This window comes from Corvus kubaryi, unplaced genomic scaffold (genome assembly GCF_017639235.1).
Source record: "Corvus kubaryi isolate FWS band 111438036 unplaced genomic scaffold, C.kubaryi_AGA036_p1.0 37396, whole genome shotgun sequence".
Taxonomy (NCBI): domain Eukaryota; kingdom Metazoa; phylum Chordata; class Aves; order Passeriformes; family Corvidae; genus Corvus; species Corvus kubaryi.
The window spans coordinates 14,093,329-14,114,148 of NW_024581135.1; the positions used below are offsets into that span (position 1 = coordinate 14,093,329).

The 20,820-nt window shown below is 41.3% G+C and overlaps 1 protein-coding gene across 3 annotated transcripts in view; it reads right to left on the bottom strand.

The window, feature by feature from the left end:
- LOC121670408 (cytochrome P450 27C1) overlaps positions 1-12,707 on the bottom strand; it is a 25,335-nt gene extending 12,628 nt beyond the window's left edge. The window contains exons 1-5 of one of the 3 annotated variants that reach the window (XR_006018133.1): positions 12,134-12,705; positions 7,385-7,575; positions 5,531-5,730; positions 3,521-3,730; positions 2,068-2,231 (exon numbers count right to left, since the gene is read on the bottom strand). Coding sequence is in view for 2 of the 3 variants with exons in the window: in XM_042040559.1 (XP_041896493.1) it covers positions 2,068-2,231; positions 3,521-3,730; positions 5,531-5,730; positions 7,385-7,575; positions 12,134-12,457 (1,089 nt within the window). In the remaining variant the exon portion in view is untranslated. Of the gene's footprint in view, positions 1-2,067; positions 2,232-3,520; positions 3,731-5,530; positions 5,731-7,384; positions 7,576-12,133 lie in introns of all 3 variants that reach the window. The other 2 variants (XM_042040559.1, XM_042040560.1) reach the window with 2 other exon arrangements.
- Between the last annotated feature and the right edge of the window lie 8,113 nt (positions 12,708-20,820).

Here is a 20,820-nt window from a genome sequence, read left to right on the forward strand (position 1 = left end):
ACCACTGCGGGGTTCTGCCTTCTGCTGCCTTCCTTCTACCATGAGTGGAGCTTGCTCGCTGGAGCAGCCATCACACTGGGACCCTATTTAACACCCTACCTCACTAAAAGAGGGACTTTTTCACCATCTGCTGGGGTCCCTCAGGAGAAAATCCTGGGATCCCAAGCCCCCCTTTCCCTGCCCTGCTGGGAGCTGGGCCATGGCTGCCCCGCCCCCGCCATTGCTTCAAGCCTTCGCTACACTGTAGCTCCACACCCCCTGCCTGCCCAGATGTCCTGGGGTTCCCACTGCAGCTCCAGAGTTTGATACATCTCGTCTACCACCCTGGATTTGTGCTCCTCCCTGATGCTCCAGCCTACTGTTCCCGAGGGTCCGGCCGGACACCGGGATCGGCTGCCCAGGGGGTTTGTGAAGCCTTTCTTCCATCCCTCCCCAGGATCCCAAGCCGCCATTACCGCGTGCTCCCCGAGCTCACTCCGGAGCGCCCCCTGCAGCCGCGGGGGAACCATCGCACCTGCCCTGCTCACCGGGAGCCGCCAGCGCCCCTGCCGGCTGCGAGCGGAACTGCACCCGAAGGGAAAGGGCCCGACAGCCGAGAGGGCTGGCACTGGGTTTGTGCTTCTGTTTGGTGTTACTGCCATAGTTATTGCTGTTCGTTTGCCTTGTTATCTATATATTAATAAAGAACTGTTATTCCTGTTTCTCATATCTTTGCCTGAAAGCTCCTTAATTTCAAAATTATAATAATTTAGATGGAAGGGGGTTACATTTTCCATTCCAAGGAAAAAACTGTCACACACTAAAAATGGAAAATTAATGGGATGAAAAACTGCTTTTCTTAACCAAACATCAAAAGCTCTGCAAAGTCATAAGCCCTTGGGATATTTAACCAATGGAATAATATTCAGGACATAAAGATTTACATATGCTCCTTATTTTGGAATTCAAAAGTGATACTGTTGGGGTTTTTTTGTTTTCTCAAGAAATGTTAAAAACTTCCTTAAAACAACAACAAAAAATTCTGAATTCAATTATCCAAGGAGTTTTAATTTTCTTTAAGAACATTTTACTTTTTTACTTATTTTAAGCTTTTCTACTGTATGACTATTAAAGTTCTACATAGCACTTTCTTTATCAAATTAATATAATTTCTTTTAAAATTTTGTTCCATTACAATCATTATAATAGCAGCGTTCATTGATACATATAACTCTGTATACATTGTATATACAATAACTCATCTTTCCTTATTCTTCTGATTGTCATGCTACAGTCAGTACTGAGTTACACTGATTTCATATGATAGGAGTAAGAGGAGGGGAAGATATACACATGACATTAATGTTTCTTCAAATGATCTATATGGCAAAGCAGAAGAATAAAGAATAAGAGACACTTAAGACACATTCCTAGATGTTAACATATTGGATGCACCAGCCCCATTAGTCCTGAACCCTTACCACAGCTCTTTGCCTCAGCATGACTCTATGTTGCCAGCAGAAGCAGGGGTAGAGTGAACTTATGCCTTACCCACATCATTGCTGGCCTAACATCCCCCTCCTAATGGATTCCAGCAGAAATCAGGTATCTGATCCATAATGTGCGTCCCAATCGATTTAATTAGCCACACATGAAAATCCTTTACCAAACTGTACATAGGAGCTTGTTGATCAATTTTTTTCACACTACCTTTCAGCTAACTTTCCTATTGTGGTCTACCTAAAGTAGCACAAACACCAACCTGATAAACAAACTAGTAAAAGAAAATGTGTAAAATACAAGCTGAATGTAAAGACAATTGCTATTTTATCTGTTTAATAAGTCTGTGGAACAGACTCCCAAGTGATGGGTTCCTTCCTGCAAACCACAGCTAGAACAGAACACTGACTTCATTCCAGTGGAGAGATTACACAGTACAGGAAATATTTTGTATCACTTTAAAGGCATCAAGGCTTAAATGTGTTAAAAATTACATCCTTATAAACAACATAACCCCCCTGAAGAGAGCTGCTAGTGATACTGGTTTATGAAAACAGCTATGCACAAGAAAAATGGTAACAAGCTTACTGTGTCCACTCCTGCCAGAAGCATTTCAGTCATGTTGGCATAGATCTCTTCCAAAGTAAGTTCCTTACGCCCTAGGAGGTCTGTAAGTAGCCCACCATTCACTACTTCTCCTTGGTCAAGCTGAGACTGAATAGCCTTCAATTTGTTGTCAACATGGATTTGACCTTTGGGATTCAAAATAATTGTTAAGCCTCCATTTTTATTTTTCTGCTGGTTTCATTCAGTAATCACATTGCTCACTTATGCTACACTGCACATCCAGAGGAAAAAAATTCTCTTTTCTCATGGAAAAGGTCTTAGAGTGGTGGTGGAGGTCCTTGGGTACTCATGGCAAGGAAAGATTGAGCTGACAGGAACCTTGGAAGCTCACCGCATGAGAATGCTGAGCACAAAGAAAGGACACAAGAGACTCCAGTTTTCCCTTTTCTCCAGGGAAGCTCGAGGCCAAGTTCTTACACCCACCTGGCTTTTTTTTCTGATGACTCTGCAAGAAGTGGTGAACTCTGCAGAACATGCTGCAACCCAGCACAGAGAGGCTGCTACAAGATGCTAGCAGCAACCAGAACGTCAAAGCCACAGAACTTAACTACTCTGAGGACAAAGATGAGGAGCATCAAGTAGTAACAAAAATTGAAAAACTTCAGTGAATGACACGCTGAGCAATTTCACCCACAGTTCCATGTATACCTTAGTGACTGCAAACAGCATCTTTGGTCAAACAATGGATTAAGAGGAGAAAAGTTCCTCAGAAAGTTAATGACTCACAGAATGAGCTTACAAAAAACTGAAAATGCATGCAGTTTTCTAATATTTGAGAGAGAAAAAGGATTCAGGTTTTTTTAACACTCAAGAACATTAAAAAAAATTGCAAAGACAACTCCTTCTGCCTACTTACATGAACGTACATGAAAGCTGATTCATAAAGCAGCCTGGAATGTTTTATTTACCAAAAACCCCCATATTGTAGTACATCAGTGTACTTCGATGTCAACTTATACACTTGTATATATATATAAATAAAATTTTAAACATGTTTAATTAATTGCCAGAGCCTAGTTTATTAACTTTCTAGTCAGTTTTAGTGGTGATTATTTGTCAGGGTGCTTAACTAAAATTTTGCTGAAGTCAATGAAACTACCGTCATTAAAATTGAAGTGGCTTAAGATAAAACCTTGGCAAAGAACTTGGACCTGGAGTGACAAGTGGGTACTGAAACAGATGAAAATAAATAAAGAAAGAGCAGTATAAAAAAGGAGAGTTTTGAAATGTACTAGTAAAATTTGTTTTCAGTAGAATATTTTTTAAAACAGTTCCCCTGTCCAGCCTGCATTTAATATGAAACTTCTGCCACAATGTCTTCTTACAATTTTGGAAGAGAAATGCAGCTTGTCCCATTCAAACACACACAGAACCTGCACAAATACAGCTGAACTTTTCTACTACTAAGTCTTACTAAATTTGAAGAGTCCATCCCAGGATCTGCAGAACTCTCTCCAGGGTTTTGGAATAAGTGGACGAAGCCATTTGGGAATAGCACCTGCATACATAGTGGTCTTAAACATGCTAAACATCAATTCCAGAGCCTCAATATATTCAACAGTCTGCTGTGGGACGTTGTTTTCCAGGCAGCCCAACCGACATTCGTACAGAATAGTCGCCACACCTGCACGTAAAAAATCAAAGAATTGGCTATACATATGCATCACTACGTATTAATAATTTAAGGAATTAACTAACAGAAAATTTAACTACCTTACAAGAAATTATTATTATTATTATTATTGTTGTTGTTGTTGTTGTTGTTATTATTACTACTTCAGTTGGGGAACAGATAGAACAGAAATTCGAAACACAGTAAAATAGCCCAGCTAAACAATGTAGCAAGAGAGTAGTTGCTATGTCAGTAATGCTCAGCATGAGAAGACAGACAGGAATTCCATCAGAAGTAGAGCAGCCTCCAGCCTGTTTGCTGTGTTTTACATTGCACTACAAATCCTGAGCCTGCCCTGCTGGCCTTTGAACCCACAGGGACACGCAAGTCCAAAGACATTTCTGATAACTGGTGACAATGCAGGAGTTTCCACCAGTGGCTGTGTCTGCCATCAGCTGGTAGCAAATGAATACTGAATCTGTATAAATGGATAGAAAGCTTGCACTCCAGACAGTGCTTTTACTGCACACACCATACTCCACCCAGCCCTGAAAAACAGCAAGCGTGACACTGTTGCAAGTGATGATGTTGACTGTCTCTTGTTGTGACTTGCTGTAATTTTCACAGATGTTTTTATGCAGTACTGCAGGCACCCCCACTAGAAATTATCTTTACTGACAAAAATGATTTTAAAATTTGGTTATTTTCAACTCAATCTTCCTTCCCTAATTTTCCTCCCTGGGAAGATATTTTTCTGTGCCTTTTATTTTTTTTGTGCCTCTTTCAGAAACTGCTAGTTCTTATACCTCCTCTTGCTGCTTAAATGGTCCTTTTGAAGAAATCTTACATATTGGTTCCCAAAGAGTTACAGTGTAAGTTAAATAAACAGCAAGTCATATAGAAAACAAGTGTGTGCCAGGCACAAGTTATAAATGAAAAACTAAAAGAATGTGAAGAATTTACACTGACCCATCAGTTATAGTGAATCTGTAAGCTCACAGTTTGAAATTCCATAAACTGGTAGTTAAATGCCATTTTTAGACACTATTAATGTGAAACAGACCAAGCAGACAGCCAGCAATTTGATACATCTTCGTAAGTGAGCAATTTGGAAATTCTTCAAATCCCAAATTACTCAGCTGCCTGTCAGCAAAGAGTACCAATATTTTTAAAAGGTATTACATATAACAAGATGGGGTTGTAAGCAGTCAGTTAAAGAAATACATGAAATAAACATCACCAAGAGATTTCTGTAAGAACACAGGAAATGCCAACCAGGCTCAGGCCAGGGTTCCATTCAGCATTCCCTCATTAATGGTAGCCAGTAGCAGATGATATTAAGGCAAGCATAACAATCCCTCACTTGGCATGCATAAGCAGGGAAAAGCAATATCTTTTCCCACATTAAGCTATGAACTGAATTTAGGTACATCACATGGGGATTCCCCATTGGAATTTGGCTGGTATATTGTGAAATTAACATGTCTTAGAAGTCACCTGTTAGAAGGTCAGCACCCTTATTCTTGAGAAATCAATACAGAAATACAGAGTACTGAGACTGTTCAAGGCCTTGCTTGAACATTTCACCTATACACCAGCTTTTCCATGGGAATTGCTCCTTAATACAAGGTATCAGGTCTTTGGACTCTGCAAAGGAATTCTACTGATACCCACTGCACTAACGAGGAAGACACACAAATGCAGAATATCAAACTTCCCTTTTCAGATTAATCACAATGGGGCACAGTCATTTGACAGAAATGCCTAACCACAACCACGCTGCTTTTCTTTACAGATCCAGCCCAAGCTTACCTTCCATTGAATACTTGAAGAAAAGTTTGTTAACATTGGTCACTGTTTCTCCATCTTCCTCTTGACTTCTGAGGCTGTGGATTCTTTTAATTAAGTCTGCGATAACTTCATTGACTCCTTCAGAGTAAACAGCTACATCTTTGGGTTTCAGAATTTTTTGGCTCAGTACACTTCTCATTTTTAGCCATTGCTCCCCCTCCCTAGAAAAAATTATCAATAATATCTATACATAGTTTTCCTTAACAATCATCAGTTGAGTAAAAGCTCTGCAACCAAACCGTTTGCAATTTTTCATGTCATATGAAAGCAAGTAGGTAAAATGAAAATCATGATAATGTATATTTTGTATTATGCTCCTACAGTTTTATTCTGCATTTTTTGCACATCCTCATTAAATTTCAGTGTTGCAACATGTATGTTCAGGTGTAAGTCAATCTCTGGGTTGAGTGACAGAACTTGCCCACTCAGTGCTCTGAATTTGACAAGTGTCCCTATGTTAGTCTGTTAGTAGTAGCTAATGCAAGAAATTAGTAGAATATTCTATTAAAATTATTTTAAATAAGTATTTGAATGGGTAGTCTGCAAAACTGCTTGTACGCAGAATCAGTACTTAATTACCAAATAAAGGTATCACATTCAGATCTGACAAATCAACAACTTGAGCTGGTACCATAAATCCCATTACCGATACATCACTTTCAGCTACCCCAATTCTAAACCATCAAAGTAATAAGAGAGAAGACCTACCTGTAGAGAAACAACTTAGAGCTACAGATTCTGCTTTAGATGAGCTATGCTTGGAAACCTTTGTGCTGAAGACTAAAAATCTGAATTGCAGTATCTAAATGCTCAATATGAGCTGAGTATTTGGGAACAGTGATTCCAGGGATATCTTTCAATTCCTTATGAAAACGGGAAATTATCTTTTAAATGTTTATTTTAAATTATCATATTTCCCATTACTTTTTTTACCTAGAGCAATGTCATTGCAAGGCACAGAAACTTACTGGCCAGCAGAAAAATTTGATCTCTTTAACAGGTATTTTCTGAGTCTCCTGATTTAAGATCTCTTTCTATTAAGTATCAAGGAACTGTTAGTTTGAGTCTCAACTGCAGCTTAAGATTTGAGTCTACAGTGCAATATATAAAGCCTTTTGCTACCATGAAAAAACAGACTGTCCACGACTCAGGAAATTATCTTCCCTCTAAATAAACATCCTATGTCAGTGGGGACTGTGAGTAGGTCCCAGTGGGAATTAACCACACCCACAGGCTCTGCCAGGTTATACAAGCTGAACAGACAGCTAACTCCTCTGGAATCAGCCAGATTCAAAAATATCTGTGTGGGGATGCACTATGGTGTGAATTCACCATCTCTACATTAGTCTACTGAGGGGGCACTTCGGTGGACAATAAAGCCAAAACCAATCTGAGCCAACAATTCCGCACAGCACACTGCCAACCAGATGGAACAGTCTAGAACTGATGCAATAAACCCACATTCATGCAGTGCAGTGCCAAAGATAGTAAGCTCTAGTCTGTAAAACTGCTTGCAGGTAAGTGAGGCAGCTCAGACAACTCCTGTTTATCAACATTCCCAAAGATTGTATTCATGCAAAGTAGCTCACTTTGTAGTGTAGTTCAACTACACATCATTACCATCCCTTTGAAACTTCACAGCAGAACAGACAAATTCACAGCATTCACCACAAATACCTACTCACTTCCCCCCACTAGACACACAGATTTCCCCACACAGAACAGCCTGATTTCCCAGATGACCTGTGCAGTCCTTCAGAAAATCACTGAACTTATACAAGAAAACAAGGCAAGTGGAGGAGTAACAACACTTACGCAGAAATGAGTCCCGTGGATTTCCCCCGTAAATCTCTGTACTCCTGCCAGGATTCCATGTTGGCTCTTTGTGGTGCTCTGCCTTCTGCTCGGAGGACTTGAGCAACCATGTCTCGATCTGCAATGGATACAACAAACTGGGGACCAAAGCGAGACTTGAAGATCTTTCCATATTCCTGAGTGTGCTTTTGCTACAGCATCACCAACAAAGAGAAACAGAAGTCAAGTATTACTAAGGAAAACTATCACAAAAGGAAACTGACAATTTGTCATACACAATCTCTCACATCTCAAATTTTATCTCCAGCCTTCCAGTCAAGGAATAGTTTGAAATGTCAGGAGAAGCATCTAAGCATTACAGTGAAATATTCACAAGGAAGAGAGGTCACACAGTTCAGGACTCCTGACTGAAAAGACCAAAAGCTCTAAGGCACAGAGTGTGAGTGAAACCAAACACTGAGAAGATGAAAGGACCTGGTGCACTTAAAAATACATCCCTTCAGATCAAACAGGTTAGAAAGAATGTCTGCAAAAATTAAAAACGTGAAAGCATATAGGGTTAAATTAACAGCATAATACAAAGATATAATTTAATATCTTTTGTAAATCACTACTTACTCTATCATTTAATTGCTTATAGAAAAGCTACATGTAAGTTTCTTACACCTAACCAAGAACAATGACAGCACAACAGCCTAGTGAAAAACTGCATTTTGGAACAGACTTGTCAGCAGTGAACTTGAGAGAGACGTATGATAATTCTGCAAAAGAAGGAAAAAGGTGGGGTCTTATTCTTGCAGTGAGGTTTATTGAGTGGTTGATCCACAAATCACGTGATTCAAGCTGAAGGCAAGCAAGAGGATTGGAAATTAATAAAGAAGATCGGAAAACATTAAACTGTGTATATATATTAAAACAAACAAAACCAACCCAAAAAGTTTTCCAGTCAGAATGCACTATCACTGTCCCATTAAACCTTACTGATTATTTCAAATAAATTTCATTCTGACATGGTCATGAAGTGAAATTCTCAACTCTTAGAAATCCACTTGGAGTTGAGGTACCTCCTCATTTCAGAGGGGAAAAAAACACACCAAAACTGCAAAGCAGTTATTAAAAAGACATTATTAAAACGTAATCAGTTCTAAAGCCTTTATTTCTTGTTAAAGTATTAAGACATAAACTGACCAAAGCTTAACTTTGACACGTTACCTACATTCTAATCCAAAGACATCTGCACACAGAGTTATGCTGAATATAAACCAAAGGTGGTTGACACCAACTACACTTGTGAAAGTCTAGTATTGACCCAAGATTAACTTATGTGAAATATGTTTTATTCAATCTTAGTTACAGGGATGAATTGTTTAATTGCCAACAGTTTAAGACACATGAATCACTCTTCAGAATATGATACCAAGTGCATATAAAAAATGTAACACTTTTTGTGTGGTTTCCAAATAAGCCATGAGTTCTGCAGTTGTGGTCTCTGCCAGTCACCTCTCAACTACTTTTGGAACACAATGGCCAACTTAGACTGAAGTTCTAAAGGTCTCCCACAACGATATTCTTACCATTTTCAAAAGTCATTATCTGGATTCATGAGACACACAGTCATCCTGCTGAGGGAAATGCTACAGCAGGACTCAACTGCTGTCCTTTCTGCTTGGTCTGCTCCTAACCAACACCACAGGGAGAGCAATGTATGAACAAGCACTCCCAAAATCCAAAGTATCTCTTGCCTTGGAGATATTTTAGGGATACTGAACTTGGAGATAATAACTTTGAGAGTATATGCCTTTAAAAGAAGACATGAGTTGGGAAAGGAGTGCAGCAAGGAAAAATCAATGGAGTGAGGGGAATACAGAAAAACAGGTTCAACAAATGTTGCTATTTATAGAGCAGCTTGGTTTTTTTTTCACTGATGGTGAGGTTTACATGGGACAATGAACTTCAACAGAAAATAAATCAAGTGACAAGCTATCCAATCAATAAATTAAATACTAGTTTTAAACCAGAAATGGACAGGCACAAAGTATTTGGACATTTTTTTCTTTCAATAGAATGAACATCAGTCTATACATTTCACATATTAAAAAATGCCCAGGATTTCTTTTTCCATATTTTCCATCATAACATGGGTTTTCCTTTCCCTTGTTCCAAACCTTGAAAATGTTCCACTCTAGTGCCTCACATACCACTCTCATGCCAGTCATTCTTTCACACACCATAAATTCAAACTGCCAGCATCCAAACCCTCCCTCCTCACCTTTCTTTTCTTCATCCTTGCATAGCACTGATGAGACAAAAGAGATCTAACCCCATCAAATTAAAAATACTTTCCCTTCATCTTAATTGCAGTAGGCATTACTACTTTGGCCAGGACTAACTGGAACCACGTTACTGAGAACAGAACCTCCTTTGTGAAAAAGTGCTCGGCTTCCCCACACCTTCTGCATATAGCGCACAAATATTTGCATGCACTGAAGGACAATGTTTAAGTAGCTGTGCTGGTTACCAAAGGGTTTGGTATTAATTCATTCCTGACATTCACTGTATCGTTAAATTTAACAGACTGTTATTAATCCAGTTAATGCCTGCTTCCATTCTATGTGTAGGCAAACAGGGCATCTTGTGATTTTTGAGACTCTAAGCAGAATAAATACTGGTATTATATTGCAACTTCTCCTTATCCTTCCTCACACTTTCCTTTCTAGGAATAATATTCACTAAAGAAAGAAATACCCATATCAGCTAGTGGTAGCAAAAAGCATACACTATTTAGGATGTCTTACATTCTTTTTATTATTTTGAATAATTTTCACTGTTTTGACAGGGAAAGAACTTGAAACCAATGGTAACATCTTTTTTAGTGTTATGAAAATATGATGAGTACCTCTCCAATTCTGTACACCACCACAGAGTTAGAGGAAAAAAAAAGAAAAAAGCTTTAGTTGTCTTCAAGTTTCATATGCATGTCTTGGTTAGCAAGCAATCAAATTCATCAGCAGCAATGTTGTTTCGGTGCCATGGAACACAGCATACACCCTAACATTTCTTCTTAAAAATCTAAATGGTAAATATAACAAAGCTGGACAAAACTAAGCAACTTATGCAATTCTTTTTTTTCCTGACTCCTGCCTCTTTCTGGTGTTTTTAGGACCTTTGTAAATCTTAACTTTCGAGTTTTGATTCTCAAACCACTTAAAAGTTCTGTTTTCTTTAGTTTCCCTTTTCTGTTTTTATCTCCCTTTCTTTCTGAAATTTCAATAATTTTCAGGCAGCAAACCTCTTGGGGCTGACTGTGAATTTCTTCCTAGCGATTTGGGAAAGATCACTAAAAAAAGCAAAATAATAAATCCGCCATTTGAGGTATTCTCAACGAGATCTGCCCTGCCGGTGGAAAGCGTTATGGATCCACAGCTGCAAAAGGGTGAAACACACCTCTTTACTCCCTTATACACAAGTGCTTCCTTTAAAATAGCTTGGACTACACAGGGAAAGGGCCCCAGGAGACGCACTGTGGCTTTTCAGGAATGAAACCCACATGTTTGGCAAGCAACCAAAACAATTCATCTCTGGATAGCGACAGCCTTACGGTAAGAGTGCTGCCCATGCCAGCATCCCCGAGGCGCTGCACAGAGAAGGAGGATCCTTGTCCACCCAGCTCCCGCCGTGCCACGCAGGGATAACGCGCCTCACCCACCCCCACCAGGTGCGACCGACGGAGGGGACCCGCCGCGGCCCGCGGGACACCACAGCAGCAGAGGTGCCCACACCACAGAACGCTTCTCAAGCCCCACCCGGGCTCTGGCTCCCTCGACCGCCTCCCCCCACTTCAGCACCGCCACCCGCCAGGTGACAGAGCCGCCCTCCCCCCTTGCCTCCCCTCACGCCGCCATCCGGCCCCGCTTCCCGCCACCCGCTCCCCTCCCCCGCGCCAGTGTGGCGGCCGGGGAGGGGGCGGCAGGGCCGGCAGCGCCAGTCGCCGCCACTCCCGGGCCTGTCCCTCACCCCCGGAGAGGTTCAAACCGCCCGCCTCCTGCCGAAGGGACGGGGGCGGACAGCGCTGACGGCAGCGGGGCCCGGCGCATCTTCCGCCCCGTCAGGGGATTGATACAGGCAAAGTGTGTTTATGTAAGGGGAGGCCGGGGTAGGAGAGACAAAATGGTCTCTGAACACAGCGGAGCAGCGCCGGGCCGGGCTGAGGGAAGGGCAGCGGCGGTGGCGCCTCAGCCGCGGCAGGGCTGGGGCGGCCCCGGGTGCCGGCACAGCCTCACGGCGCGGGTGGGTGCTACGGTCTAAGATTCCGGGAAAGCCCACGCTTCCCAGCCCTGCCTGCCAAAAATAAGCCCTCTGCAAGCTTGTGAAGCAGCCCACTTAAAAATAAATAAATGATACCTTTTTTTTTTTTTTCTTTTTTTCCCCCCCTTTCAGCCTGAGGCACCTCCCCAGCGGTTCAAAACGCGCACAAAGATTAGCGGGGAGCGCTCGCGGGCACCGGGGCACGGGGAGCCGGGATCGGGGATCCCCTGCGAAACAAAACTGCCGGAGCCTCCGGTGCTGCGGGAACTGGAGTGGGGGATCCCTTGAATCCTGCCTCTCCCCAGCGGGAAGGCGGCGCGGCGATGCCCAGCTGCGGTGCTGCTAAGCCGGCGATTCACCGGTGTTTAGGAGGGGAGGGGAGGAAAGGAAAGGTATAAGTAATCCTGGCGTGATTAAAGCATTAAGTAGCCGAGTGAGCTGTACCTGGATTTCATGAATGCGGCCGAAGCCGTCCTTCCAGAAGAACTCGTAGAGGTTATAGAGGGTGTTGGGTCCGGGCATTTCGTGCAGGCTCTTCACCCTGCCCAGGCGGCCCGGGGGAGGCTCCAGCAGCTCCGCTCCGCGCCCTTCGCCTTTGTTCCCCGCCGCTGGCCGCGGGCTGCTCCTCATCTGCAGGGACTGGCTGCTGCAGAGCCGGGACAGCCCGGGAAACCTGCTGCTGGCTAAAAGTGCCTGGTAAAAGTAAGTCCTCTCACATTCAAGCGTCTGCTTGCATTTCATCGTCAAAACTCTGGTGAAGAACGACATGCTTTTTAATTTCAGAAGGGTCCAGTTTGGTCCTGCAGCTGCTTTTCTGGTTGCTCTTTCTTCAGTGCCTGCCTTAACTTGTAAAAGCAGCACTTCTCTGTGGGGATAAGAAGCGAGCAGAGTCCTCAGGCAGATGCAAAAGGGTGCTCTTTATTGCCACAAATCAGGCCTCTTTAAGCAGTTAGGCCTTTGTAAGTTACATATTTTCAAAGGACAACAAATATAATTCAACCAACCACCATAAGCCATGATGTGAGCATGTGACGGTTATATAACTTGTTTTTTGAGGTTACGTAACTTGTTTTCTACCTCTGTTCCAGCTGAGTCAGTCCCAGAATCCTTTTCTACTTAGCTGAAGTACAAGAGATGCCTGAAGATGCCACCTAAAACAGACTAAACAAGAATAAGACCCCAAGATGGACGGCAAGTTCTTCTTCTTATAAGTTTGGTTCATTTGCATATCAGGGTTAATTCTCCGATTAAAGCTTCAGTTAATGATGTATGAAGAAAATGAGTACAAAAGCTAAATTTTTTAGCAATATGGTATTGAACATTTATTAGTAGAACAAAGGGAAATCGCAGCGCTGGGGTGCTTGGCAATATTGCCAGAGGTGCACTCCATTCATTTTACTGTGGACTTAAGTACTCTCTTTAACTGTTACATATTCATTAAGCCCAGAAAGTAATTTACACTTCACTCAACTTTCCCCCCCTCCGGTTTCTGCCCCTTCCGCCAGCACGACGCCGCCTCGGTCCTCTGGATAGTTTCAGAATTGAAGACAGGCACCCTCTCTCCCGTGCCTCCTGCCTCCCCAGTCTCTAGCCTAATTTGTAGCTGACAGTTTCCTTGGGAGGTGGGGGCTTTGATGAGATAACATCTTCCTGGGATGCATGGGGTTTATCTTCTTTGTTTCTCTAAGATATCTTGCTTCCTGGCTCTGTAGTTTCTCAGCTCAAAAGACATTTATTACCATGTGTTTATTAATACATTTCTTAACATATTACAACTATTTTGAAGTTATAATTTACGTTAATCTCGTTTCTACTTAACTACATTTTACCTTACTAACTTCACGCTATTTCTATGTAATACATCATCACTTATAAATGTTAAAAATCATATATGTGAAAGACAACATTTATCATTCACTCATTTATCACATGTAGTTTCCCCAAGCTTGTCCCCCCCTTTAGAGGCTTTTGGTTTATACTTTTTGGGCCTAGGACGGTCTGGGTGTCCTTGGAAAGCAGGCCTGGAGAGGCTTTTTATGTCTACCTAGCATGAGAGAGCAGAAGTGAACAGGCTACAAGAAACTGCAGTTACACACCAGGCAGTACAGGATTTGAAAAAGATGGAAGTTAAAACCTAAGGCATCACAAGGAGTCAGCCATGATTTTACAAAGGCCACAGGACCCTTGTTCTGTAAGGCTTTGCCTATCTGTAGCATCTCTCTCTTCTTTGTTTGTGTGTTCTCTTGCTGAAACAACCTGTACTCATAAAGCCATTATCTTAAGGCTACTATCAATCATTCGTTGCACACAAGATAAAACACATGGGATGTATATCACAAATAATAAAAACACACCAAAGATAACTGTGCCATACATTACCAAACTTTTAAGCCATACCCCGAAGCCGAGGTTGTCGATCCATGGAAACATCCCCCACCAATCACCCTCATCGTGCTGCTGTAGCTGCTTAGTAAGCAGCTGATACTTTCTGAATTGATTCTGAATGATCACTTAAGTTCATGCAGCACATGCTGCCAAATTCTTTGCATCCATGGCCTTGAGGCAACAGCAAGAAGTCAATGGCTGCCCTGCTCTGCAGTGTTGCATGTCGCACTGAGTTAACATCGATTAGCATTGCTAAAAGAGCAGCACTAGTGGCGTTAGCTTCCTTTGCAAGCCAGCAGCCAAACGTGCTTAAGGAAGCCAAAGCGTGAGCAGTACGAGTTGATGGTATCAAGCTGACAGATGTGCTCCACAGTGTTCCAAAAGGTTACCTTTGCATCGCATTTCTTGTTAAGAACGTGTGTTCTGCACCGAACCCGATGCTGTGCTGCAATAATTAAAGCAGTCCAATTTGGATGAAAGAAGGTTAGTTGGCCAATGGTACATAGTCTGCCAACAGCTTTGCCTGGTATACCTTTCCAGACACACTCTCCACGTATTAGGAACAAGTCTGAAGGGACAGCAATAGTACTGATGCCACATGCCAGGTGACTTTCCAAGATTCGGTTGCACCACAAGGAAGCGTTGCTGAAAATACCTTTAGGAGAGACATCAAAGTTAACACTGTTCATATAAATGTCAGGTGTACAATCAATGTAGAAGCATAGCGAAGCATCCAACGTCCCCAGCGTATTTAGTTCTTGTGGCTGCGAGGCCAAAGCCAGAAAGTCATGCATCCTTCTCATATCTTTGTACCATGTTTCATCCCATCCTGCAGTCTTTCACCAGGTGTCCTGGCACCACCACCTGGGCTGCAATATACCTGGTGCCGTGCAGTTTTGCAGCACGGTTTCATTATGCAGCTTACCAAAACGCTTCTTGTCAGTGGGTACTCCTACCAAGCACGTGCAGAAAGGATCACTGGGGGTTGTCACAGAGATGCACATAGTATTGGTGCACATAGCATTGGCAAGGGTGATCCATATGTTTGTGCCGTCCAGTGTAGGGGGTGCGACACTTGCAGTGCTCTCACCAATCAGGATGATGCAACAAATGGTCACACACACCACAAAGGAACCCATTTCACGTGGTGACCTGTGGAGATACAAACATAACCCCCACCCCACGTTAACAAATCTACAGGTCCTGCTCACTGCCCTATTAAGGGGTCCTTTACAATCACTGGAGGCCTAGGATGAGCCTTTGTATCGAAAGACTATTGCCTTTCACATGCTGTTTGGCCAGTTTCATCTTGATTTAGAAAACTAAGAACATACAGGGCTTTTGCTAACCTGTAATGTGGGCAGTCCAAGTCCCCCTTCCTTTGTTTCTCAAGCATGGTTTTCAGTGTTCTGTGGGCATGTTCAGTGATAGCCTGCCCAGTGGGAGAGCGGGGAATACCTGTGTTGTGGGAGACAACTGCCTAATACACCAGTGCCATGCTTACCTTTTCCACCTGGGGTTGTGCTGGAAAATGGAACAAGCTGTGCCAACCGCTGGCCTGCGGGTATAGAGCAAGGTGGCACGGGTGTCCAGAGCATAATTTGTATGTCATCTTCAAACTCAGAATCGATGACACCAGGTAGCATAAAAAGTGCTAGTTTAGTGGTAGACGAACGTCCAATTAGCAAAGCATTTATATTGTTGCCAATAGGTTCTCAGACCCCTGTAGGAACTAAATGGACCGAGGCTGTATCAAGAGTCACTGACCGGCTGGCGGCCAGGGCCAGTTTGGCACTGCCGGAGGTTGCGGGGTCGATCCGGCATGCCAGACGCTGTGCTTCCCATCTGTTTGAGTGTGCGGGGCACGCCGGCTCGCCCCCAGCTGTCGGTTTCCTGACATGACGGGCTGACCCTCTGCAACCCGGTCAGCGCGTAATGCATGAGCATCAGTTTACACAGACCATTATTTAACACTCCCTCCCCTAGGGCTGGAAAAGGGGGGTGGGTCTGGGATGAGACTTGAATAGAACAAACCTATTATTTAGTATAATTCAAATCAGATAAATATACCCATTATACGTGCAGCCAAAGTTCAGTTTTTGCCTCTTTCACCCATTAGTTTGGTGAAAAGCTCACACCATCTTTCTCCTACTTCAAAAAGGCAGGATTAAGCCTATTTTTTCCTGTGGCATTAATTCATTCCCATGTGTTAGAAAATAGGGTATTTTGTGCAAGAAGTTCTCTTAGAACTGCTCATTATCCTGTAACATATATGAAAAACATTTGTGCATCCACATAGAAGTAGCACTGGTCTTACACAGTAACCTTACAAACTATTCCTGTAAATTACAATAGTCAGGGGTGTTACTGGTAATTGCAGAATGATCTATCTTTTGGACAGGATATACTCCATAAGCAGCTTGTGTCAGCTTTCATAGAAGTCTGCACAGTTTAAAAAGTATTTGTGTTGTTTTCATTTGTGTTTCTGTATAATTCCAAAGGTGTTAGTGATAATCTGTAAAATGTTGATTAGTTTCAGAAATTATGTAGAAGAGACTACCTTGGTTTTTAAGTGAATCAGACAGATAAAACTTGAGGAGAGAGGAAAGTGTCAAGGCAGATCCACTTTTCTAGAACAGAATTATGAATAAACTGCTGGAAAAGCAAATCTAGTAAGCTTCAAAGTTATTAGCTTTTGTTTTCCTAATTTAGCTTTACTTAGATTTTGAGGCTGTATTCTGATTAAGCTGTGTGTACATGCTTCCTTTGGACACTGATAACTCCACTGAAACAAATAACTCTGAAGTTAGGTGCATCAGTCTTTATAGATACCGCAGTAAATCTTACAGGAACAAAATCTGTTAAAGTACATGCTGGTTTAAGCTAAAATCATGTCTTCAGAATGGGCTTTATCGTACTTGAAAGGGTCCAGAGAAGAGCAACAGGAAAAAAAATGAGAAGGTTTTAAAAAATTACATAAGAAGGTTGAGAGACTTATTTCATCTGGGAAAGACAACTACCACAACCATGACAACAGCCTACAGATGCTGACGTCTTCTGTTAAATAAAGGTGCATGTCAGAGAGAGAAGAAAGAAAATAATGGGCCTAGTTTGCAGCTACAGATTAGCCAAGGCATCGCAGGATGTTATGTACTTGCTATCACTGAGCTTTTTAAGAACAAGTTTGAGAACATCATCAGGGAACCTCTGGTTTTCCTTCCCACATTTCTATGTAGTGTAGCTATGTTATTTCTTTGATATTTATCTAAAGATGCTTTGAGAGAGACAGTTACACAGATTTTAAAATTATATTAATATTGTAATTTCTAGATTGCTGGAGGGAATATGTGCACCCTTCCTAGAAGCTCCTGCTCACAGCTATCAGTATGGTTGATTTTTTTTTTTTTTTTAGTTTGAAATCAAATATGGTTAAGGTAAAGCATCTGCTGCTATTAGTATGCTAGTGAGATACTTAGACACATTATGCTGTAAAGGTTACAGTTTTGCAACTGGTAGTAGCTTTCTCTGAGTGTACTTTTTTCCAGTTTCCATATTTGGAATTCTCCATTATTTTCCCCTGTTACCACTTCTCCATGAAAATCATTGTAGGACATACTCTTTCTAGCCAGGATACTTGGAAAAGCTTCAGACGCTTTATCCCTTAAGGATTTCACCAGAACAGTACCTGCTTTCCTGCTGAGGAATTTCTGGAGGTAGCAGTAGCCCCAGCATAGGAACTGTGTTGTATAACCCCACCTGCACTCAGTTTCTTTTCAGTTTACTTATTGTTAGATTTCTGTTTGTTTGCAATAAAATGGTCTGAAACACAGACTCCGTTAAAAAAAACAGCATGTAAACACTCAGAGAATCTGCAATTTCAGTGAAGCAGGGAGCTCACCTGGTGCAGCACATAAAACAGCTGCAGGCATTTAGATCTTGTCACTGGCAAACCACAGCAGATTTTTAATACCAGTCAAGCATTCTGTGATTACTGGCTATCAGGTTTCTATGTGCAGCTTACACAATCACAGTAGAGCCAAATTCATGAAAAGATTCTAGCAATCCATTGTGCTACGGCTCCTGAGGAATGGGATGCATTCTCTGCTGTTTGGATAGGCTGTTGTTGGCTTTTAACACGGCACTCAACAGTGCAAAGTGTAAAACAGTTTATTTCATTAGTCATATGCAAACATTTATTAATGTGAAAAAAGAAAAACAAAAATTACAGAAAAGCCTAAAAGAAAAAAACCCAGAACCCACCAAAAACCAAAAAAAATTACCCCGACGTAAAAAATTAACTTTGAATAGGATTTTATACCTGGTCTAGTTTTAAAGAAAGAGTGGAATGTGCCATTTGAGAAGAGTCCTGACCCAGGAGTGTCTGTGAGACACCTCCATTACTATTTACCATAATTTTATTACAAGGAGCCATTAGTGTTTTATAAGCAAAGCCAAACCACACCATCCTGAAGAATTTCCTGAGTACATTATAGGCAATAGCTGAGTGCAACAGAAAGAAGTAAATGAAGAAAGCACAAAGTAGCAATGCATTAATGATGAAAATGACCAAATTACTTTGATATAACAGAAGGATTTAAAGGGGTGTAAAGGTGCCATTATGCAAATCTGTATAGAGCACCTTCCTTGCACAAAGAGAGATGAGTGGATTGACATCCACAGAAACAATTTTTATGTAGTGCAGGTGGTGGACCAAAGGTAGGTCTGATGACCACTGGGCTGAAAATATTTATAAATAATAGGTATTTCTAGGCAGTTTGCTAGATGGAGTAGGAATTCAGAGCCACTAACAGGTGCAGCTCTGGCGCACTACTAAAACACTGCTCTACAATAATTATCAGTAATACCATAGCAACCCATCAGTGCAGATACAAGTTTTCTAGATAAACTGTACAAAAAGAATACTCAAGACAACAAGAGCCAAATTGCAAGGCAGTTCAATAGCTGAATACAGGAAGGGAATGTTTATGAATGTGAGTGAATACATGTGGGCTACCACAACTTGGAACGTGTAATTAAACCATTCGCTTCTCTTTGCTATGCCAGATGATAATTGTGTGGTTCTGTTTGACTTTCAAATTAGAGTTTTAGTGAACATATGTGCCACTAATGTTCCTGCTTCACATCCTTCACACTTCACATCCTTACTACTGCAGAATCTGAATTGGAGGTCAAACTTGCCAACTGCAGGATGTTCAGTAGTCAACATTATGAGTAAACACCAAAATTTATGTGATGAGATAGATGAAACTGCAATAAGTTTCCTAGAATAGACTTGAAAAAGAGAAAGGAAGACTGAAGGAAAGGAGCCAACAAACATTTGAAAGAGGAGCAGAGGGTGAAAGGTTTAGAGAGTAACCTAAAGTGGCGGAGGGGTTAGTATTGTCTGGTCCCATTTTCCTCCCAGATATGAACACTTGATACACAGATATGAAGACTTGTTTCAGGTAACAGAAGTCCAGTAGTAGTGCCACAGAATTCCCAGGAATAATGGTGAGTATAATAGCCATTATACAAAACTGCCTTCCAATCCAAATAAAGCCACCAAACCATAAAGAAGGCAGGAGTTATGCCATCAGCACAAGCCAACCAAAACACATTTATGTGGCTTAAAAGATAAATATTTTCTCCTACTTGTACAACCTCCCGGTACATATATTTATCGGACATCTTAACACTGACTCGGAAACACACTCAGAGTTCTTTAAACAATGATGTTTGTCCAAGCCTGTTGGTCCTTAGAGTCTGAAAATATGCTTTATGTAACAAGTCAGTTGGGACTTTTGTTATTTCAAACAAGTTGGAGCACATGTGCCTTCACAGCAGACATGCTTCAGTTTTAGTTAACTTTTGCTATGTTACAGGATCACAGTATAAACTAAACTTGGCTAATTGATAATTTAGACTATGTATTATTTTTGGATAGTATGTCTTCAAATCTACAGTCCCGCTGTTCTCCCAGTCTAGACCCCCTAATGGTCTGATTAATTACACTTTGTTACCTTTGCTTAGTTATTTCTAAATCCAATTTAAACTTGCCCTCCTCTTTGGATGAACTCTGACAAAGTTCAGTCAAAGCTCTTTGTGTCAGTAACACTGGTATTCAGAGACAATGGTTACATTATCATCTTACCAGAAATTCTGTTTTCTTAGAATTATTCTCACCTTTTAACAGTCTTGGGCTATATCTGGTTTGTAATAATTTGAACATCATTTTATGATATCCAGTATAATATTGTACTGTATGTTTTACATAACTGTTGAGATAGCTACAAGTATAAATAATTTCTAATTTATGGAAGTAAAAGAGATTTGATAGGAGGGATTTAACTTTGCCCAAGTAACACCTTCAGTTAAGACTACACAGACAGGCTCTTCAGAACATTTGCAAATAAAAGCTGAAAAAGGGCTGCATTGTCAGAAATGTAAGCAAAAATTTTCAGTGTAGTTTAAGACTTTTTCACTGAAAAAGCCATACAGTTAGTCATAATTTTTGCCTCTTCTGACTGTCCTCAAATCCATCGTCTGAAAGATCCTTTCAAGTTGTGGAGTTACTTCTTTGGAATTTTAAATGCTTTCTGAATTCTGATTTTTTTTTTTACTTAAAACAGGACAAATTTGAACTTAACAGGCTAAATACTAATTGAATATTGTACAGAAATAAGATATTTAAATCAGAACAAGCAATCCAATGCCACTGTGTGTGACTTACTGTTCAACCCTTAATA